This window comes from Rhinolophus sinicus, linkage group LG05 (assembly GCF_036562045.2).
Source record: "Rhinolophus sinicus isolate RSC01 linkage group LG05, ASM3656204v1, whole genome shotgun sequence".
NCBI classification, from domain to species: Eukaryota; Metazoa; Chordata; class Mammalia; order Chiroptera; family Rhinolophidae; genus Rhinolophus; species Rhinolophus sinicus.
The window spans coordinates 97,351,582-97,376,407 of NC_133755.1; the positions used below are offsets into that span (position 1 = coordinate 97,351,582).

At 34.3% G+C, this 24,826-nt stretch overlaps 1 protein-coding gene across 7 annotated transcripts in view; it reads right to left on the minus strand.

Moving 5' to 3' along the window:
• The window catches only part of PKHD1 (PKHD1 ciliary IPT domain containing fibrocystin/polyductin), a 433,016-nt gene that overhangs the window by 141,392 nt on the left and 266,798 nt on the right, over positions 1-24,826 (minus strand). For all 7 annotated transcript variants that reach the window (XM_019734773.2, XM_074333064.1, XM_074333066.1 and 4 more), the window contains 3 exons: positions 20,272-20,409; positions 4,591-4,704; positions 1,989-2,076 (listed from right to left, as the gene is read on the minus strand). In XM_019734773.2, the coding sequence (XP_019590332.2) occupies positions 1,989-2,076; positions 4,591-4,704; positions 20,272-20,409 (340 nt within the window). The remainder of the gene's footprint in view (positions 1-1,988; positions 2,077-4,590; positions 4,705-20,271; positions 20,410-24,826) is intronic.

The window sequence follows — 24,826 nt, forward strand, 5'->3', positions numbered from 1 at the left end:
ATTTTTTTCTAAATAGTGTTATTTTTAACAAGTATATTTTCTTCTTATAATTGGCAAATTTATCACTTTTTTATTTTTGTTGCCTTTTTGTGTCTTTTTTGTTGCTTTGGTTCTACTATTTCATTTTCTTCTCTTTCTATATTTTGCTATTTATTTTATGGTTTCTATCATTCTTTTTTCACCCTCTGGTGATTTGGAAGATATATGTCCTATTTTAAATTCTGCCAGAACAAATTCAGTCATACTTTCTTTCTATGGCATGCTTATGTCCCATCTCCAGTTTCCTACGACTATAGTCCCAGATTTTAAACCCAGAGTTTTATCTAAGAATAATGACTTGTGAGGGTTAGTTTGTGTCAATTTGGGTAGGCTATAATACCCAGTTATTCAAACACTAAAGTAGGTGTTGCTGCAAATGTATTTTGCAAATGTGCTTAACATCTACAATCAGTTAACTTTAAGTAAAGGAGATTACCCTCAATAATGTTGTGGGTCTGATTAATCAGTTGGAAGGCCTTAAAAGCAAAATTGAAGTTTCACTGAAGAAGAAGAAATTCTGCCTCAAAACTACAGCATCGAATCTTGGTTAAGACTTTGCAGCCTGCTAACCTGCCCTACAAATTTTGAACTCACCAGCCCTTATAAGTGTGTGAGCCAGTTCCTTGAATGCACCACCTCTTTCTATATAGTATACAAATAATATTTACTATATATAACCAGTATTATACAAATACACACACACACACAAACTACTAATTATATTTATATATATATTATATATATATATAATATATATAATATATAATATAATATAAACAGAATCCTGATTAGTACATTAACTTTTCAAATTTCATGTAGTTTCTTTTATAGGAACAATTAGAATTTGTCTTATTTTAATAACCATATTTACAGTATATCTATTTCAATGCTTAACTTCAATATATATATTTTAGATACCTTTATATTATCCTTTAAATTTAGATTCAGTTTAATCACTTTATTAGAACTTTTTTTTTTCAATTTGTTTCAATTCTTACAAAGCAAAAGGTATCTTTTGTTTTCAAGTGTGAAAGCATCTTAGCAGGGAGTCCAATTCTTTAGTCATAATCTTTTTATCCTCAAACATATATACATTTTGCATCATTATCTTCCTACATCTAATGATATAAAATAAAATCCTAAGGTTAAGAAGCTTTGTGTCCCCTTCTGTTTTATTTTTACTCTATCACTCTGTTTTTTCTTATGCTGTGAGGATATGTAGCAATCATTGTTCTTGATGTTGATCTGTTCAAATTAAATGTAACTACTTCCAGGTTTGCTACGTGTATTTCAGTTGTAGTTTTCATTATTGTTTCTATTATAGTTAATCTGGGCTCTTATTAAAAAGAGCAATTATTTGTATATACTTTCTGATTTCTGTTCTCTATTTCTAATACCTTCTGTTTGATTATTTTTCGCTCCTGATATCGTCTTCGGCATTCAGGTAGATTGCATCAGTTTGTTCTTCATATTATCTATTCAGAGGCAGTGATGATGTCATTCTTTATGCCTCCAATGCATTATTAAATTCTGTTACTGACTTTGAAATTCCATAATATTCTTCATATACTTTATCTCATTCCTACTTTAGTCTATGTTAACCACTTATCATTTTATCTCAGACTGTTATGGTCTCACCTTAAACTTCATCTATTGTCTCATAGAATTCATATTTTCAAAGATTTATTGATAACAGTAAACATATATTATCTAAAATTTACTCCTTAAATAAAGGAATACATTTATTCCTCCCCTGCCTTTTATTTGTTTTATTCACCTTCTATTATGTCACAGAGATTTTTAAATTCCCTTCTAGTCCCTTTTTTTCCCATTTATTCACCCCTGAATTGTGTTCTTAATCGAAAATTTAATTTTATATCATAATGAAACATCAAGCAAAAGCAAACTAAACCAAAAAATTATATTGCTAACTTACTCTCATTCCTTACCTCTCATTGCCTGATGCAATGTCAGCCCCAAGGTGTGTCCAGGATTTCTTAGGATAAGCACCATGAAGCTGAACTTTCCCATACACCCCTGAAAATAAAAGGAGTAATAGTTGGATAGAAAAAATCCTTCAGAGGAATTAAGGGCACATGAGTAAAACTCATTAGAGAAGTTATTGTGCAAGATATATGATGCAGAAGCTACATATAAAGATGTCCAGCATATCAGAAAAAGAACATGTAAGTGCTCTGTTTTCAGCAGGTCAAATATATCCCATGTGGCTATAAAACTTATTCTCTCAAAATCTATAGAAAAATGAATGCTACACCACATCTAGTAATCCAAAAGCTGGGAAAAAGACCATTCTAATGTTTAACTAGTTAGATTTCCACCATTACGTGATTCCAAACCATTTGCAATTCTGTTGGAAGTTAACTGGTTTTGATGTTTTATGTTATACACTAGATTTTCCAAAAGGCAAGGGTAATTTTATTTCCTAAGGAAAGAGATTTGGTGTTATATTAGCTTTATTTTCAGTGGTTAGGCCTCATGTATATATTTTTTTGTATTATAGACATCAAAGGATAGATCTCTAGCTCCTTTGTTTTAAAATATAATTTATTTCAGACTCATAAATTAAAGTCTTACCAAGGACATGCTTGATGCAGTCCAGTTTTATTCCTTCAGGTCTTTCCTCTTACATGTTTTACTGCTATTTAAAATCAAATAAAGCACAATTCTTGTACTCTAGTGGTCTAAAAATGTTTTGGGCGTGAACCCAAGCAGTAACAAAATTATGATCAAGCACTTCTTTTGCATGCATATTTATTTATTTTTAGTAAACAAAGCTACACAGGAATACATTCGTATATGTTTGAATAGAAGTACTAATATTTTCTTCCTGCGCCCAAATGTATTGTCTCCACACCCCAGGATTGGTGCACCCCATTTTGCTGCAAATCATGAGTCTTGAGATCTAAACATTGCATATTTTTTAGCAGAAAACATATGAATAAAAGAAACAAACAGCAGTAAGTTACAAAAAAACATGCTTTGACTTTTCATTCAATGTAAACCAAAAATATATATTAATTAAAACATAGCCAACTATTTATGACAACATTCATAATTTTTTCCATACTCTAATTCAAAAAAAAGTTAGAAGATAATAAAACTAAAATCAGGATTAATGGAAATGTTAAAAATACTCATTTTCAGAACATACCCTGAAGTTAATCTTTCATATATATATATATATATATATATATATATATATATATTCTCATATATATATATATACACACACACACACAGAAGATATCATCATTATCATTATCTTTAAAAGAAATTCCATCTTTTTCACTACTGGCTTAGTAAGCTAGGCAAGGGAAGAACATGAAGTAATTTACAGAACCTTCCAACAACAAAGATAACCAAAATCAGTTTATTTCCTTAAATCTGAATTATCCAGAACATTCAATTGACCAGAAAAGCAGATTTCTTGATCAATCACAATCATCAAAGTTTTACTGTAAAGTGACACAATTTCTCATTTGTTTCAAGGTAGTTTCAATACTTAAAGAGATTAAAATATGTTATTTACTTATGATATCACAAAATTCTAAGCATATCGTGAAACAAATATTTCATTCCTTATTCAATTTAGTATCAGAGAAAATTTCAAAAGCACTAGTTTGGCCATATGGCTGGATTTGGGCATCAGGACAGGCATCCTTTTATACTCCTTATACAACATTTAATCCAATGTGGCACTCCATAGAACAGAGTGGACAACACAGGCAAAAAAAGATAGAATATTCCTGTGATGCTTCATCCAGTTTAGCAACTTAAAAAAAAAAAAAAAACTACACTATTCTCAAACCTCATATTCTTAAAAAGATAAAATAAAAAGCATGTATGAAAAATCCTTTGGAAACAATAAAGCATAAAGTATTATATGTCGAAGGCTATATATTATGGAACTAGGTTACCCAACTTCATACTATCCTAACATGATTGTTTCCATTTTACTGAGTCACTAATATCTTATAAAATTAGTAATGCCATACATAAAAAGTGAGAAAATACTAGAAATCTGATAAACAACCTCTTATAGTTATCCCTTAAAATTAAGTTATTATGTGGCTCTTACATCAAGATTATACAAGGTCAGTCCCAGTTTCTATGCTCTCATGTTGACCAACTTTAAAATAAGATTTGGTATTGTGGCAATAATTAAGAAACTGTCAATAGAAATGGTTCTTAGTAATTTTTTGATCTATCAGCTTTAAAAAATATAACCAGATAGTATTTATGGTGGATAACACAGACTCTTAGTCCAGATTTTGGTGTCTGGCCAATCTGGATGTAAATCTAAATTCTGACACTGTAAAGCTGTGTGGCTTTTTTCATATTGTTTATCATCTCTAAGTCTTAGTTTTGACATCTTTAAAATGGACACTGCTTATAGGAGAGGTGGTAAATGAAATAAAAAACATAAATTAATTAAAAGAGTACCTGAAATTTAGTAGATGTTCTATGAACGGTACTCCTCTACCACACATACACATTTCATTTTTAATGGAAACTATATTATACTCTTACCAATTGTTCCTGGATCAATATGAATTCCATTGAAACGGTCGCAAGAGACTCCCTCTGAAGCTCTAAGGAGAATCAGAAGATTTTGTTCTTTTCTTAAGGGATTCTCTAAAGTACCTGTTTACAAAGAAAAGTATATCATTTATATCAATTTGAAATTAAAACAGAGAGAGGGAAACTGTAATGTAATTTCGGGAATGCAAAGTACATACTCTAGAGTAGACTATATGGAGAAGAGCCAATGGTCATATAGGGAAATAAAAGGGGATAAATGAGCTGCAGTAGACTTCTCTAAGGAAGTTTGGAGTTTGGCAAAGATTCACTTTTTTTCTTCATTAGGACACAGTAAATTTTCCTGACCTCCTAATATTTAGCCTGGTTATATGACTTGTTTTAATCAATGAAATTTTTGTAGAAGTAATAGTAATGCCAGTTCTGAGTTGATGCTCTAAATTGCTTGGCAGGTTTTCACCAGATCACTTACAATGATGTACTCTGCCATTAAAGGAGAATTCTTTAAATAGCCTCATGTGCCTGAATGAAGAGACACACGTAGTGGATCTGAAGAGAACATACAGGCTGGAAGCAATTCCAACTGAGTTTATCATAAATATTTGTTGCTGTATGCCACTGAGCTTTGAGGATTATTTGTTACACACTATTCCTACAGCAAAACCTGGCTGATACCTTGTCTATGGCTGGATCCCCAAATTGCTTTACGTGCATTTTAGCATTTAGTGCTCACAACAAACCTGAGAAATAAGTATGACTTTTAGCTCTATTTTAAATATTCATACATAATGAGGCTTAGACGTTCAGGGACTTGTTCAAATTTATCCAACTAGTAAGTAACAGAGTCTAAATTCAAATAATGGCCTGTTTATGCTGAATGTTTTATTAAACAAGTTACGTATATAACAAATAGGTTATTGTCTAAGCCTAAATAAATTTTGTTAACAGCATAAGGACACAATCCATTCAGGCTATGATACTCAGACATCAGTTGGGAAGTACTTCTGACATTATTCCCTTGATGTAAACAGTAGAGTTTGGTCACTTTTATAGTACGAGAATTGTTTGGGGAATTTGCTGAAATAGTGGTAGTGAGTATGGACTTAACAAAGATTATTTTCTTCAGAAACTATATCTTACAGTACAGAAAATATTACAAAGAAATCAATTTTTCAAGAAGCAACTGGTGAAAAGACAAAAGTCTCCAAACTACATACTAAAGCAAGCAGATTCACCAAAGACATCTGCTACCAAACAAGACTTTCCAGTTCAAAAATTCCTGCAAACATTACCAGAAATGGGGTTGCCAAGTACAGTATGAAGTAAATGGTAAACTTAAAATTGCATGGTGGTCATTTTGGTTATGAGGTCTTTCAGGGGAATAAAATCATCCTCCCCTCTTGGCACTTCATACCTGGTAAATCAAAAGACTCAATGTGAGTTTGTAGCTTGCTACCTACTATACCTAACTTTATAGTCCAGCCTCATAGTCACTAGTCTATGAGGAACTGCTGAAAGTAAGAATCAGAGAGATATGTAAATCTGCTTAGAGTCATACAGTCCACAGGCAAGCAAGGATTAGAGCCTACTGGGCATTCCCAGTGAGATGGTAAGGTCCATGTAGGTAACACCACTGCTCAACGGAGTGACCAACATATCCTCTTAGCCAAAACAAAGATGTGCCAGAGCAAAAAAAGGGAAGCAGGGGAAGAGAAGAATGTTAAGAAAATGTGTGTGGTGCAGCTCTTATCTTGTGGTTTTAAGTCTGTCCACTAAGCTGTTTTCCAGCTGTGATTTCATTTATTTCACGGAGGGTAGTTTAGATTCTTAGGGGGAAAAATGGCCTAGCACTAAACAGATACCAGAGAGAAAAAAGTAGGACAGTTTTTGCCCTAGAGAAATGTATACAGCGTCCCACAAAAGGAGTTCAGCGTTCCTCTAAAATCAGAGATTGAATCAATTATGCAACCCCAAACGGCAGCACATGTGGAGTTTTCACAGAAAGTCTGGGCAAAATTAGCCTGCCGTGATTTTGTGGTATCTGAAATAACCAGAATTTGGATTCTTTGTTGTGATGTGGGGGAAGGGAAAGATGAGGATAGGGACTGAGTAGAAAGAAGACAAGAATGACCTAAGAGAAGGAAATATATGCTGTTTTAACATTAAAATGAAATGCATCTTCATATATATATATATATATATATATATATATTATATTATATTATATTATATATTATATTTTATATATATATATATATATATATATATATATATATAATTATTAGTTTCAGGTGTACAAAACAATGCAATAGTTAGACATTTATACCCCTCACAAAGTGATAAGCCCCCTCCCCCAATCTACTACTCCTCTGACCTCGTATATAGCTGTTACAGTTCCACTGACTCTATTTCTTATGCTGTACTTAAATTTGTAAAAGCTGGTAAATGGAAAGCCCTAAAGGCTGGGCTCCTCATTTTATTCTCCAATCGAGCAGTCAAAGAAAGGTAAGGCATTCTCATCGGCTTGGGCTTTGCCCCTAAATGACAGTAGTCACCTCAGGATAATGCAATTCCTCTCTGATTTTCCTTTTTCAAGCTGCTTCTAGCTGCTGTACACTGTAGCAAAAGGCATTTTCAACCTGGACAAATTTAGATACTCATAATGGAGGGGAAATCACTGCACTGTGCTGCAAAGACAGGCCAGGGGTTTATGCACACATGATTTCATGGAATTCTCACAACCCAATGATGGATATTACAGTTCTCAGGAGGAACCTGAGACAAAGAGACGTCAAGTAACTTGTCAGAAATTACACAGCTAATAAGTGGTGAAGCTAGGCTTAGACTTAATAAGTACCATCCTAGGGCATGTGGGCATAGAGGAATAGGAAATAAGTAAAGGGAAGTTGCCATTATTTAATATGATGGAGGGCAATGGAAGGGAAGCAGAATATGTTCCAGATGCTGAAACCACCTGGGGAGATGGAAGAAAATAAGTTCTGGTATACGAATGATAACCGTTATAATGATTTGATGAATATGGTACAAATGGATTCCATGAACTTCAAGGGTAAGAAAAAGGACTTTATATTATTTTATTAACTAAACCTCTTTGATGAAATCAAGTATAAACTTAGTTTACACTTAAGCCCACTCTCTCAACATAGCTACCCCTGCCATGGGACTTAGCCAACCCATCCACACTGAATTACTTGCCGACCCCTCCACTCTCTCCTCTGTGGACAGGAGATACCCCAGGATTTGATATCCTTCACCTTCATCCTGTCTAAATCCTAATCATCCCTGAAAACTTGGCTCCACTGTAATTTATTTCTAAAAGCCGTCTATGATCTTGAATTGCATGCCTCTTTGTGTATAAAAATGTCTGTGCCACTTGCTGTAGCAATTTTGCTTCAAGAAACCTGTCTTACAGAAATAGTGTGGAATGTGGACAAAAATTAAGACCCAAAGTTCGTCACTGCAATGTTATCTATTCATAAATGCGAATATTAGAACACTTTGAAATAGCACACAATCAGAAACAACTTTGTCCATTTAGAACCCCCTTCTTTTTCCCCAGTTTCCTTGACATGCTCAGTAGCTGAGCCACATAAGTCCCTAAAAAGCCCAAACACCCCTCACAGGCCACTCCCTTTGGGATCTTTCCTTGTAAACTAAGTCTGGGTTATGTGGCCCTCACATTATGGGCTATCACACCATATAGTGTTTTACCTTGATACTTCTAAACGATACTATAAGTGCTTTTTACCTGATTGCCTCCTTCTCTTTACAGTGAGCTAATGGAGAGAAGCGGCTGTGTACTGCCAATAGAGTTCATTTATGTTTTACCCAGAAATGATGAGCTCAGTAATTTTAACCATTCCTTTTGCAGAAAACAATTAGAAATAAAGAGGAATACTGTACAGTAAAAAAGATTCATTTCACCAATGTTATAATAATTTTAAGCATGGATCTGCCTAGCATGATAGCTTCAGAATAAGTGAAGCAAAAATTGACAGAATTCCAATGAAAAATATGTATATCTATAATAACAGTGGCAAATATAACACAACTGCTTATGAAATAAATAAAAAATAGTAAGGATATATAGCTAATTGAATAATACAATTAGCCAGCTTGACATAATGTGTAGGTGGAGAACTAGACTCATAAAAGAGACGTATTCTTTTGAAGCATGCACAAGACATGCATCAGTATTGATCACATGATGACCCTAAAGTTTAACAAATTTGAAAAGACTGGAATCATATAGCACATGCTTGCTGACTACTTTTTATGCAAAGTGTACAACTCATACATATTGGGAAAGGTTTATAAAATGAGTTATATTAAACTAAAAATTTTCCAGTTATCTAAAAATACTATTAATAGAGGGGAAAAAAAGCCACAGCATGGGCAAAGATATTTATAATACATGTAACCAAAAAATGATACATTCCAAAATATATAAATGACTTCAATGAATCCATATAAAACAGATAATCATAAATGCAGTAAGAGAATAGGTACTTCACAAACAGGATATAAAATACACAATAAAAATTTTAAAAGTACTCAATCACACTACAAATTAGAGAAATGCAAATTAAAACAATAATGAGATCCCACTATATACCCACTACAATGGATCTGTAGTGTTTAATTGAGCGGTGTATATTTTATTTTATAAACTTCTCTGTACATGTGTCATATTTCACAACAAATTAAAATTTATTAACTGATTATTTTCCAAGCACTCATCAATTTTGTTGATCTAAAGAATGGAAACTGACAAAAATTATACTTGTTTTTCTGCTTCTCCATGCCATTAATTTTTCTACAGCTTGATTGACGTATAATTGATACATTAAATACTGCATACATGTAATGTACGCTGATGAACATTTTAGACACATTGCCCTGATAAACTTTTCTGCAGGTCTTGTTCACTAAATCCAAAGCAACACATTGTATTTCAAAATAATTTGTATTTCTGTCCAAGTTAACCTTGGTATTTCATAAATATCATGATTACACATGCAAGACAGGAGAAGAAATTACCCCCCAAAATCAATTGTACACATTTCTCCTGTCCTCGGAAGTAGGTTACACGGTGATAACTTTGGAAGTTGAGCTTTTAACTGGAACATAACTATTTTTCTCATGTGCTACTAGAGCTATTTTCTTCAGAGCAGAGCCTCCAGAACATCATAACACACTCAAGCTGGCAAATAGTACTGAACCAATTAAATTATGAAGCATATTGTATTCTGAATTAGCTTGTAATTCCCAGTGTGTATTTGATCCCTAAAACACCCCTCTCCAATAGAATCGATCCCATGTAAGGAAAAGAATAAAAAAGAAGGATGGAAGGGCTTATAGGCCAATGAAATAAGAATCTGTTATAATAAGCATAACCAGTAGGTATTATCAAATAATTATGTCTAACCACCCAGAGACTGATTTTATTCAAGCTGACATATTTTTTATTATTAGTGAGACCTCTTAATTGATCAACAATTGATAGAATATAAAATGGAAATTAATATAATTCATTCATTCACATACTAGCAAAGTGCATAAAAATCCTTAAACCATCCTAAGTGGAGTTGAGCAAATTCAGTTCTGTAAAACTTGATTTCTGCCACTATAAAATAGACACAATAATAGCATCCATTTTTTGTGAGGGTTAAATAACTTAGTGCATGCTAATGATATATGGCACAGTGTCAGTATATAATACTTGCTTTTAAAAATATTGGCTCTTAATAGTAATAATAGTAAAAAATAGTAGTAGTAACAAATGGAGAAACAAAACATTAAAAATTAACATTTAATTAACAAAATTAACATTTAAATTTGAAACTAAAGAAAAGGAAGGCAAGCTCTTCCTACAAATGATGACCTATTTCTAAAGTGCTAGAAACTAGACATTTCAAAGGTAAAAAATATTTGATGATCACTTATTTGAATGTCCAGTCCAAGGAACTAAAGGAAAGACAATTAAATTCCTCTTAAACTCAAACACTCTTGCAAGTGTTTCTAATCAAGTAAACAAATTATCCATTCATTCACTTATTCACCTGTTTGCTTAAAATTATTAGTTTTTCCATGCAAAAATAATTAACTAAATTTAACAATGATTTTTTTATTATATAATTAACTATTTAATAATTTAAAAATAATAAATTTGTAAGAAATGTTATGTTACTGTGATAGAAGTTCAAGAGCACCAAATATAGTTTGGGAAATACTAATTTATAAAATATTAAAGTAAAGATGATTAGTGTAAATATGTTTAGTATAGACTACCTGATAGTCTAATAAAACAAAAGTTGTTTCTTGTATCAGTGTTTTGCATATATATATATATATATATATATATATATATATATATATAATATGATGTTTGTCAGAGAATTAATATATAGGAAAATAAATAGATATTTCTGTGCTAATCTCATTTTTGAATATGTATTATTGAACAGTTGGCTGTCAGTCCTCTTAGGGATTCATAGAAATAGAGTTTCGTGTTTCCTGAACCAGCAGAAAAATAAAACTTTTGTGCTTTTTCCCTTATCATTAAACAAGTACACTATTTAAAAGTCACATCCATTTGATGTTACCTTTTTATTTTATCAGCTAATTGGTAGTTTGATTAGAGAGCTATCAGTGTAAACAGAAACTGATCTGTCGACTGACGATCCATGTAAGCTAATTTATAATTTATTTTGCAGATATCTACACATTAAATGTGTGGTTATTTCTATTATTTTTCTAATTATAGTTAAACTTGAAAGAAGATATATATATATATATATATATATATATATATATATATATACACACACACATATATACTAATACATATATATACATGCTCATATATATGTATGTATATTTTTTACTTAATATATTATTACTTAATATATTTTCTTTAAACAAACATGATACAAGATTCTCTCTGGGTACTTAATGGTCTGACTACTGGGTATTGCAGCTGTAAACTGGAGGATATGTTTTAATCTACACTTTTCTGTGTTTTGTCTCCTTAATGCTTAATCATCCAATGAGTCATACAGAACTGTCAATTTAGAAGGCAATAAACTGTGTATGGATTTGTCTTCTTCTTTAGGATTGAGGAAGTCCCAATCTTGGAAGCAATGAAAGAAACTTCCATACACCTAGTACTTCATTTCCTGATAATCAAAGTGCTAAGGATGACCTTAGGCTCTCAACTACAAATGTGAGATAGACTGACAATACCCATCAGTGGCTTTACAAAACAATATGTGACAAGTTTTAGGATAAAAACCCAGTTCCTAGCCTAATTACTGGGTAACTGGGCAGCACATCACCTCACCTGGCTGTAATAGGCCAAAGGAGCAGCGAACTGCTGAGTTCTCAGGGCCACTGAGTTGCGGGCATGTCATTGCTTACGTGGGGATCGAGAAGGGTTCTATTAAGTTTTAAAGATACAAATTTACTATTACTGGTTATCCTCTGAAATCCTCTTACAAAATCACAAGAGAATTTTCTATTTGCAATTTTAAAAGTATAATATTAAAATACCCTCCATTGAGTTGAATGAACATTGAGGCTAGTAACATGTCCGTGTTATTGATATCTAACATAACAAGGAGCACATATTAAAGCATAAGAACAATGTCTTATCTAAGAAAAGACACTGATGAAAAAGATGAGTATAAACAGCTATTCATAGGCAAAGAAATACAAACATTTAAAACAATGGCATACTAATGTTAACTATACAGACTTTGAGTCAGGCATTTTTATCAGTTTTTCTCTTCTAGATAGACTAAAAATTAAAATACTTTGGATTTGTACAGGATCACCAACTTTTTAAATGTGTTTTTACCTTTGTTTTGTTCCTTTCATGCAGGGAGAGAAACATTATAGTCATTTATACTTTAACACTATAACATCCTCACAGATGTTGACATTTCAGTATAGGGAGCCTGAATGTGTTATAAGGAAAAGGCATTGAGCTGAAAGACAGATTCAGATATGTCCATTCATTTATATATACACCAATCAGTCACACCGCCCATTATCAGAAGTCGACTGTGCACTAGGTACTAGGCTTACAAAATGTTCTAAAGAAGCATCATCTAATATAGAGAGGACATTCATGAAAAGCATACCATTTTATAACAATGAAATGAAATCAATAATAGCAATATGAATAAATAGAATGGACCAGAAGAAAAGATACACTGAAACCTGCTGAATGGAGACAAGAAAGTCTCATAGTAAAACTAGTCCTTGGGTAAAAGCTTCAAGGATGAGTATTTAAGGTAACTGAAATAGCCTCTAATTCTGGCCTTATTCTTTACCATCTATGAGACCTTGGAACAAATCAGTAATCTCTTTGGAGCTCAGTTTCCTTACCCATACAATTAGATAGATGATACACAGTCTCTGAGGTCTATAATATTAGGTTGGTGGTGCAAAAGTAATTGCGGTTTTTGCAATTATTTTTAACCTTTTAAACTGCAATTACTTTTGCAACAGCCTACTATCACAGTTATAAAACTACTGAGGAATTTTCCAGAAGTTGTATAATGAGTTGCTAAACTAGAATTATAATCCGGGCTCTAGAAATTCCTTACTTATGAAGCTCCTCAACTAATTTCTGTCTTGTTAAGGTCATACCCATGAGATTATCAAAAAGTAACAATTTTTGGCACCATTTGTACTCATTTGTGCTTTAATGCTTTAGAGAACAACACTGCATAGCTTAAAATCCAGCCTACATCATGAAACTCGTATCTACTCTTTGCTATTCTCCAGCTACTGTGGACACCTTTCTGCCTCACAACTATGTAAATCACAATCCTGCCTCTGCCTCCAGACTTTTACATCACCTCTTCCTTCTGTCGGAAACCCTCTTGTCCAAATTTTTGCAAGTCTGGCTCTTTTTTGTCTCTATGCTCTGAAGTCACATTGACTCTTCAGAAAAGTTTTTACTACCTACCTAACCTAATCTGTGGTGCCAGCATCCAACCTGGACCTCTGTTCAGCTCCCCTTTAGTTTCCTTCAGACCGTGTATTTCCATCTAACATTATCTCCCACATTTATTTTACTATTTCATTGTCTGTTCCCACACAACAAAAGAAGGCAAGCAGGAATCTCATCTGTCTTGATCCTTTCTGAATACTCAAGTCCCAGGAAGAATGCTTGGCACTGGGTTGGCATTCAATGAAAGAGAAAGTAAGGGAAGGGGACAGAGACAGGAACAAACCTACAAATAAAATTTTGAAAAATCACCATATCAAAGGAATTGTTTTCTTCTTAATAGCTACTCATTTGCTTCATTTTATCATCCAAAAGAAAGGGGTGGGTAGTGTAAATGTCTAATTATTACATTGTTTTGTACACCTGAAACTAATAAAAAAAAAAAGAAAAAGAAAAAGAAAGCTTGTTATTCATGAAAACATATAAAGTTGGATGACATCACTTTTAATACAGATAACTGTTCATTTTCAAACACGAGATTTAATATGTTCAATTGTACTTAAGGCTATATTAAATCCAAAAAAGTGAAGTTGTTAAAGAATAGATAAATGGTGTTGAACATATTAGAAGTTACTATCCTTCAAGTAACATGTTGAATTTTTTCTGTGTTCTACATGCAAAGTAACATTTTATGTCAAAACTATATTACACGGCCATTATAAAAAAAATAAGGGAGAATAAGATGGCCAATTTTCCCCCTACTTTCTTTGTTCTCTCCACGGTATCTCATGCTACTAACCACTCCATCTGTCCTATAAATTACTTCTTTTCAAGATATTATTTTCTTGTCATTTCATTTTCCTTCTACCTACATAGCAATTTCTTTTCCTTTCTCCTTCCTGAATTCCACTTCCTTTACCACACTTTAAATGTGGGTGCTCCCCAAAATTCAGCTTTGGTCATTCTTCTCCTCTGTCTCATATCTTTGATTTCACATTTTCACTGATGACCCCCAAATATTATCTTTTGCACGAGTCCTCCCTCCTACACTTTCTCATAAATTGATTTGCCCTCTACATGTTACCACTTACATATCCCACTGAAATCTGAACTTGACTTATATGAGTCTATGTACCCAACAAACCATTCTAAGAGCTTACTATGTGCCTGACTCGGTTCAAGCACTTTAATAAATATTAACTCATTTAATTTTTATAAAAGTTTACAAAATAAGCACTATTGTTATTCCCATTTTAGGGGTAAATACATTTTAAAAATCTGAGGCAGAGTTAGCTCATGTAATTTACCCAGAGTCACTCAACTAATAAGTGGCAGAAAGGAGATTCCATCCTGGCACCACCATCAACCCAGATCTCCCAGCCTGAAACCTAGAATGTATTCTAAACGACTGCTTCTCACCTCACATCAAAATCGCCACTAGGTTCTAGTGATTTTATACTTCCTCAATGTCTCTCTAACTCATTCTTCCTCTTTAACTCCAATGTGTTAGTTCAATCCTTTACAATTGTGTTCCTGAAACACGTCAGTAGCCTTCTCACTTTCACTGGGCCGCTTTCAATACATCCCACACTGCCAACCCGGAGTGATCTTTCTAAGACCAAATCTCACCATGTTACTATGTATCCTGCTTAAAACTATCCAGTGATGACCCACTGCCTTCACAATAAAAATCCTAATACCTTAATATAATCTAAAAGACCAAGAAGTTTCATGGGCTACTATTCTATAAATCCTACAATCCAGACATACCCATTCCCTACAATTTCCTAAAGGTACAATGCCCATCCGCAAATATACGCCTTGTCGGATCTCTTCCCTTATCCTTAAGCCCCCTCGGTTGAAAGAGATGATACTTCCAATTATGTTCTCGCTTGTCTCCATTACTTTATTGAAAGCTAGGTTCACGGCTCCTATTTCTGTGCACCCAACTTCTCCATGGTCCTTAGCTCATGTGAGGCAATGAGCAAACAGATGATGAATGAAACAATGGACACACAAGTGAAATTCTTTAAGCTTATCTTAAGTGTTTTATCAGACTAATGAGACAACCACTGAACACAGAGTGAAATTGAGTTTGACATTTGTGATGCAGCTGTAGGCCTCTAAGCAAAGCTTTGATCTTCAACTTCCCTTCTAATGCTAGCATTATCATTCTACTCTAACAAAATGCAATCGGTACCCTTTGCCAACACCAGTTGCCTTAAAAGCAGGACCACCAAGAAATATAATTCCACAATGTTGGAACTTGGATCAAATGGCATCAGATAGCAGCCATACTCTGGCAGTGCTCCGTACCAATGTCCACATCTATTACGTTTATTTACTAACTAGTCTTATTACCTATTTCATGTTGTGATTTCTTTAGGGTGTGCTAGAATTGGACAGATGGGTTGAAAGTCTTCCTTCAGGCATAATACACATAGGATTGGGCAGATGGGTTCCAATAATCAACTTTTAGGCCTGAAATGCATGAACAAAGCAGGGAGCAAAAGAATACACTATTGTCTAGTAATAGATAAAAATACAGTTGGGAATGGAAAAATGTACAAATAAGACTTGAAATTTGTATATCAAAACTGGACAGTGGCATAGCGTCACTTCCCTTCAAAGGTGCAGATTTTCAGGCAACAAGTTTTTGTTATAGCAATAAATAACTTCAGAAATGAAAATTTAAAAAAAGATCAATCTTAGCAATAGAAGATGTCAACCCGAAATAAGTTTTCTAGTAACAAGAACAAGGCTCGGTATTATTTAATATTTCTATAACTGGATAAGGCTTCTATAGAATATTTAACAAATGAGCAAATGATATTAATTTGCAAGGAAAAGATCAGAATTCAAAAGGATTTCTCCATTGTGGAAAGATGGATTTATAATAAAATAAAGAAATAATAAAAAGGATTGTACTAAGACCCAAGGGAAAAACCAAATAATTCCTACACAAGTGTACAATGTAGAGATATGTATTTGAGGCAGCATATATAAAAAGAATAGAAATTAGAGCTGACACTATAATTGACAGGACTGGCAGCATAACATGGCTGGACAAAGAAGTTAGTTTAATCTTTGGCTGTATTAACAAGAGAATCCTATCTGTTATGGTAGATAGAAGCTGACTGCTAAACAGCTTCCATTTCCAAACTCTGCCCTTCTTTACTCTGCTCAGTGCGCCAGGATGCTTTTGATCTGCAAGCAGTATTACATCAATGGGTTCTCCTTTACTTCGATTCCATTTGGGTTTGGCCAAATGGTAGTGAGCAGGAAACGAGAAGAAAGAGAGTGAGATCAGATTACTTATTCCTATAGGTCCTTCCCAAGTGGGCCCCAGCTGTACAAAAGAGCATGCTGCAGTCTGGCAACCATCTCCACTCTTCTCCCTTCATCTCTGATTAGAATTTCTGCTGCTACTAGCCTTGGAGTATGTTTCATGCCATTTGGATATTTGTAAATGGTTTCTGTATCAAAGTCTATTCGGGTTGTCCAATACAGTATGACATCTACGAGTATTTCCTGCAGGCACCTTGACAGATAAACTAACATTTATTAAACATCTAGTATATGCCAAGCACTTAATACATAGGAGCTGTTATGTTTAATGGCTTTAACATCCCTCTGAGGGAGGTTCTATTGCTGTTGCCAGGATATTTTACAGATGAGGGAATGGAGATGTCCATAGGTTGATTTGCTTTAGGTCAAATAGCAAATAGGTGACCAAGCTGGATGTGATCCCAAGCTGTCTGACTTAGAGCCCATGCTTTTAACTACTATACTTGTTTCATTCTTATCCTTATTCAGGTGGAATAGTCCTTTCCCTCTGGCTTCATACTGTCAGAGGAATTAAACAAAACAAGTAGGTTTAGCAAAAATATTAAGTATGAGGAGATCTTGTAACTGTGAGAAATGTGGAGGAAATACAAATTTGTAAAATCTTTCTGAAAAGTGATTTGACAATACATATCAAGGACCTTAAAACATGCACTTATCCTCAGGCCCATTAATTCCACTTATACAAGTCCATCCTAAGGAAATAAGCAGAGATATGAATAATAATTTAAATGATAAAATGTTTGTGGCAGAGTTATAAGAAAAAAAAAAAAAAATCTGAAATGAACTTGATTTTCAATAGAAAAATGGTTAACTAAATTGTTATACATGTATGTATATGAATATACTCACATAGATACGGAATATTAAAACTATTAAAATTGTGTCTTAGAGGAAACACTCATACACTGCTGGTGGAATGTAAATTGACGCTGTCACTATGAAAAACAGTCTAAAGTTTCCTCAGGAAACTAATAATAAAGCTACCATACGACCCAGCAATCCCTCTTCTGGGTATCTACCTGGAAAACTTGAAAACACTTATTTGTAATGAGATATGTACCTCTTTGTGCATTGCAGCATTATTTACCATAGTCAAGACATGGAAACAACCCAAGTGCCCTTCACTGGATGACTAGATTAAAAAGATGTGGTACATATATACAATGAAATTGTACTCAGCCAAAAAAAAAAGATGAAATATTGCCATTTGCAACAACATGGATAGATCTTGAAAGTATTATGGTAAGTGAAATAAGTCAGATGGAAAAAAACAAGAACCATATGATTTCACTCATGTGTGAGATATAAAACAAAAAGCAATAAACAAACAAACAAAAAAACAAACTCACTGATAAAAACAACAAAATGGTGGTTACCAGAAGGAAATGGGGTTGAGGGGTGGATGAAAAGAATAAAAAAGGTCAAATACGAAGTGATGAAAGGAGATTAGACTTTGGGTGGTGCGCACACAACAGAGTATACAATTGTATTATAAAGTTGTACACCTGAAATTAACCAATGTTACTCCAACAAACTTAATTTAAAAATATTATGTCTTGGAAATAGAATGAGTTGGGGAAATTTTCACATTGTTAACATAGGATTCAAAAAATTATCTGTATACCCTACATTTTAAAGTATGTGTGTGCATGTATTTATGCATGTGTAGGGAAAAAAAATTTAAGACAAGACTACAAAATGTTAACTGTGATTATCTTTACATTTGGGAATATGAGTGATTACTTCATGTCTTCTATATAAGTTTCTATCGTTGTTCTGTATTTTCCAGTTGTGTACAATAGATTGAAAAAATAAAATTATCTTAAAACATCCATCACTATGATTAAAATGGTATAACTAGACTATAACAATATAATAATAATGATAATGATCATTGAAGTAACTATTACTTAACTATGGTTAAAATAATAGGACCTCCATAACCTGAAAAAGAGAAGATTCAAGAAAATGTGAATTAATAACTATCAAAGGAAAAGAAATTTAATTCTCATCCTATATGGATCAAATAGAAGAACCTGAACCAACAGACATTAGAAGACAGAATTTGGCTTAACAAAAGGAAAACAACTCTAATAGGATTTTTTTAATTGGGAACAGGTTGTCTCGAAAGCTTTTGATTTTTCTGTCACTGGAACTATTCAAGAAGAGCCTTGACCACAATTTTTCAGGAATCTTTTTTACAGTGATGAAGCTTTGGACCGGTCTCTCCCACAGTGATTTTAAAACATGTATGCTACCAAACAACATCTAAACATTTCCTCACCATCAGAGATTTATTTATCTGGTAAAAAGTATTACTGTTTCTGGGAATTCTCTTTTAATCTCCTTTTTGGGAGAAAAGTAGAATGCTTCACTAAGTTCAAAAGTAGTTCCTTTGAGGGCAGGACACATGTTTTCATCATTGTACACTTATTGTCTATAACAGTTCCAAGTGAAAATAAAGACCTATTGCAACTCATATATATATATATATATTTTTTTTTTTTTTTTTTTTTTTTTTTTTTTTAAAGCCAATACACCACTTCTGGTTAACCCACTACCTCAGATCCACTCCATCCTGCTTGTTGTTTCAGCAACATGGCTCACTCCTAGCACCCACTGAGTCTCTGGCCCCCAGTAGCTGCACAGGGAGCCACAAAACAAAACAAAGAAAGAGGGTAGACCAGGTGAATTATTTCCTTCCCCCAAGCTTTCTCCCCTTTGCCCCAAGATAGAGTGGTTCTGTAAAGGCTTCTCTCAAAGCATATCACACAGCCAAGAGAACAGCCATGTCTCCATGAGAAGCTGTGGCCACCTTGTGTTTGTTTTCTCTCTTTTCTCCTTCACTTCTCTTTTTCCTTTACTCCCTCTTCACTGCAATTATTTGTCCCGGGAAAGCATGAGCACATAAGCTTTGTTTCAGGTCTGTTTTGCCAAGGATGTGCACTAAGATAGTAACTGAAATTTTATTGTGAGTTAGTGGATCAAAGGATAACAAACCATTTTATGAGATCTGAACGAGTGAGCTGCCAGTAAGTTCTCATACAAAGAACGGAGGGGAGAACTGATCTGTGGCCTGGAGGAGGCAGAAAGAGCCCTGGAATGAGCAGCAGCATGGGGCCAGAAATGTGATCTGATGATAGTGGGTGGACATGAGAGACAGACCAAGGACCCATCTCTGTGTCTAAAGCTGGCTGAAGAAAAGTCTTACTAGTAAATTCACTACTTATCTTAGCTCTTCCCAAATGCCATGAAGCGACCTGCTAATGACACACCATTTGCCGAGTCCTTTCTCACAGAGCTTAATTCTCATTATGCTCCCAATCCTTGTGTCCTTTACTCACCAACTCTCAGCTCCCCGCCTGCAATGACCATGCACGCCACGCTCAGAATGTTGCTTCTGTCCACCGGGAATTCTAAAGTCCCCATGACATAGAGGCCTTTGAGCAATGGAAGCTCTACATCGACAAAGACAGTCCTGTCTGCAGAGAGAAAAGAAATTGCTCAGACATGTAACCAAGACGAGAATTGCCTTCTCTCCTCTAGTGACTTATTCTGCAGTTCTCCAGCAAATTCAGGAGCAGCTTACATCGCTGCCTACGGCAGAAAAGGTGCAGTATCTGGAAGAACAAACACAGAGGGTGCCAAAAAAAGGTATACAAATTTTTTTGGAAAACTGTATAAAAATTGTAATATTCAATATATACCGATAACAAAAGGTGAATACAAGTCACGTTTGACTTCTGCAGTTACAAGAGGTGCTCAAAGTGGTTACCATCAGCGTCCAGACACTTCTGATTACGGCGAACTACTGCTTCAACATTGACCAAAGTGTCCACTTGTATACATTTTTTTTTGGCACCCCTTGTAGTTTGCCAAAGTCTAGGCCTTAAAAAGAGGCAGGGGAGAAACAGCCATAATTAATAAATTCTGCCATTTCTTAATAAACTGGGTGTTATGGCCAAAAGGCTTTGCTTATGCTCCAAACAGCTGTCCCAAGCCGCCTCTCTTTAGTGTAAATGTACAGACAGATAAAGTGCCAATGATTTGTCCTGTCCCTTCACTTTGGCTCTAGTTTCAGAGAGGTCAAGAACCATGGATAAGATCTTGGCCTCTGACTATGTGGATGTGAATCCAAGCTCTGTTACTTAGTAGTTGTGTGGACCAACAACTTTACCTCTTGGGGGCCTCAGTTATCTAATCTGTGAAATGGGAATAATAATAAAAATACCTGCTTCATTTATAGGGTTTTTGTGAGGGTTAAATGAGTTAATAGAGTTGAAGTGTTTATAGAGTACTAGTGAGCCATTCTCAATGCCCCAATTCCTACCATGTAAAGCAAAGTGTCTGCTATGTGCTCAATAAATGCTGACTATTTTCATTATCTGTACTGTTGTCCATTAGCCTGGCATGTTTTTAGAGCTCTTCAGACAACTTAAAACCATTTTTCTTCCTCTCCCCTTTTATAAAAATGGTTTCCATACAACTTCAGAAGAATCACAGATTTTTCCTAAAAGTAACAATAGAGTAATAAATTGATAAAAAATTATCACTTAAAATAGTAAATATTTTACATATTTGCCAAAGTACTGTGTTGCTTCCTGAAGCTCAGCAATAATTCAATACAAATTAAATATATCAAATAAATATTTCTGCTTAAATTTTAGGTACCATAATCACTGACACACGTAAAGATTTTTAAGGAATTTTGTTAACATAATCTCATGTTTTATTTCAGGAAGTAATGCACCCTGCTGTTCTTAAGAACCTGCTTTTATTAGCTTTTCCCGAGTTGTCTTTTCTAGTCCTGCCTACTTCCCTAGCTATAAGACAGGTACACCTGCCTGTAGTAGAGACTGTAGGGTTGGAAACCAATCATTTTCCCTTTCCTTCTGGGTTCAGAGTTAGACTATCTCTTCCAGATTACTTTGCAGTAAGATGAAGCCCTGTGGCTGAGTTGTAGTCAATAAAATGCAGGAAGAATGGAAGTGTGACCTCTCTAGGCCTGATCCATAAATCCTACTGTATGTGCTCTCTCTTTTCCCTTCTCTCTCCATTGGACAGTAGAACAGTGGTCCCAAAGGTACAATCACAATCCAACAGCATCAGCACCATCCACTCATCCATCAGAACCAACCTAAGTTTTTGCTCTCCTAGTAAGTCACTCCCAGTCCCACTGTGGAAATCTCTCTCTTGTCACTCTCCAGTGAAACCTTGTACATTCTTATGATAGAGCACTAAAGCATATCATTATAATTACATACATATTATTATATGTAAGGGGGCAACTGTCACTGGGCTGGTCTCAGTGTAATTATCTCTTTCTCTCCCACTGTTACTTCATTAGGTGAAGAAACCATCTATTTTTCAATATCCCTAGTGCTTATTGTTACATCAAAGATAAAGATGAAATAGACTGTCAAGTTTAGTTCCCTACACACCTTAAATTCAAGAGTTTACCAGTGACTGATAAAAAATGACTAATCAGGCTAACCAAATGGGGAAAAATATATTTTTTTTATTTAAAAAATATATTTTATTTATATTTATTTAAATTTAATCACTGGTACTTTATAAACATGCATAAAAAGAGTGAAATATCTAGAGAATGTTCTATGTTTAACATAGATTTTATGGGTTCATGACTAACATGACTTCAAAAGCAAGACAAATTATTTCAAGCAACCACCTTTGAAAACAAGAGTTCTATGCAATGGCCTTTACCTCTTCCAACCTATGGCCTTTTCTACGAATGTTTGGCTGTTGAGCCTGATTTTACAAACCAATGAAATTGTTCCAATAAATGCTTTCTCTCATCCATATCATAAATTCATAAAAGTAGGATATTAGTCCTCCTTTGAACATACTTTTCAGTTAAAATATGACAATTACATGAAATTTAAAATTTCCCTTTGGTCTTTATCACATAGCCCCTTAGAAGAAATTTTTCTTTTAATTGCCTTACCCACTCCAAACATACCAGCAAATTTCCCACAAATCACAGATAGCCTAATAATTACAAGCTCTATGAGAATAGAGACCATAGCTGTCATTCCTACTTTTATTTGCTCAGCACCTATCATATATTAAGTGCTCAAAAATAAAACCAAAGAAAAGTGCATGCATGGGCACACATATATCACATGTAAAATCCAATAGGTATCAGAGAAAAAGTGTAAATAAAGACAAGAATAGAAGCATTACTCTTATTTCTTTCAGTGCCACCTTTCCCTTTGAAATTTCCTGATCTGTCTGTTTACCTTTTCTTCTTTCCTAATTTCTTTCCTCATGATGTGCCAAATCTTGCTAGGTAGTGGGAATTCAAATATAAGTAAGGCATATTTCTCATTATCAGATGAAGACAAATAAGAAAATAAATACAATGCAATATACTTGAATGATAACACAAGGTCAGACAATTAAGTTCACAAACTCATCCTAGAAAAAGTGCTACATATCTCATTGCTGAATATCACTATGGTCACCTTGGAAGTACTCCCCTTGGGAAGCTATGCACTGACACCAGTGCCTAGTCCACCCTTCAAAGCAATTTTGGAACTCTTTCTGGAATGGCCATCACAGCTGTCGTCATAGTACCCTTAATGTCTTGAATGTCATCAAAATGTCTTCCTTTCAATATTTCCTTTATCTTCGGGTAAAGAAAGAAGTCATTGGGGGCCAGATCAGGTGAGTAGGGAGTGTGTTCCAATGCAGTTATTTGTTTACTGGCTAAAAACTCCCTCACAGACGTGCCCTGTGAGCTGGTACATTGTCGTGATGCAAGAGCCATGAATTGTTGGCGAAAAGTTCAGGTTGTCTAACTTTTTCATGCGGCCTTTTCAGCACTTCCAAATAGTAAACTTGGATAACTGTTTGTCCAGTTGGTACAAATTCATAATGAATAATCCCTCTGATATTAAAAAAGGTTAGCAACATCGTTGCAACAAGTTCTCAAACTTAATTGTCAGACCTCGTATATTTTTTCATTATGTGGAGGCTGACCCTCTCTTTAGTCCATCTTCTTCAAAATGAAAAATTTATCAATGTCCCTTTTATAAGAAAATTCTGCTAAAATAAAATAAACATATGCCCCCAAAAGATTTTTATAAAGGAATTCTCTTTTTATCACAATAACAGAGAGTACAACTATCATTGCAAGTAGCATAAGAATTCATCCTAATGCAGTCTCCAGAGATCAGCTGCAGGTTCAAATTGACCAACCTTCAGTAATAATAGCAAGTTTTAGAGGACGTCTCTCTGTTCCAGGTGTGGAAAATTAGAATCAACCGAATTCTCTAGAAGGAGGATTCTTTCCATGAAATTATGCAAGATATTTCAGAAAAATCACTCAGAAAGAGTTACTTATACGACCCACTTAAAAAACCTGAACGATAGACCACCTCTAGTTTAACTGTGGCCCAGTGCTTTCACCTTCTCTTGACTTGGCCAAGGCTACTCCATTCCACTCTGTCAGTGACCAATCTATCCTACTTAAGAGAATGAACACTGGCATATGGAGGGAACCATCTGGAATTTCTATTGCTCAATGGGAGGCTGATGGGGGAACAGATCTGGAAAGAGACTCCAAAAACAATTAATGAGTACCAGATGTAATTAAAGACTGCTTTTCCCCCCAAAGGAGCTCAGGACCAGCCATGGGGTGGTGCCTCTTGGTTCCGAATTACACCCTCTTTCCACTTGTTCATCCATCAAGCACTAAACATCCCACCATCTTTATTCTAGTATCATTTGCCAAGCAGTGTTTTGTTTTGTTTACAGAACGTGTTGTATTTGACAATTAAAAGGATAGCACTTTAGAAATAATATCTGGAAAGTTAACATATTAAGCAGCAATCACCTTTATTTCCCCATGTATCAAATGCAACACAAAAGTAGCAA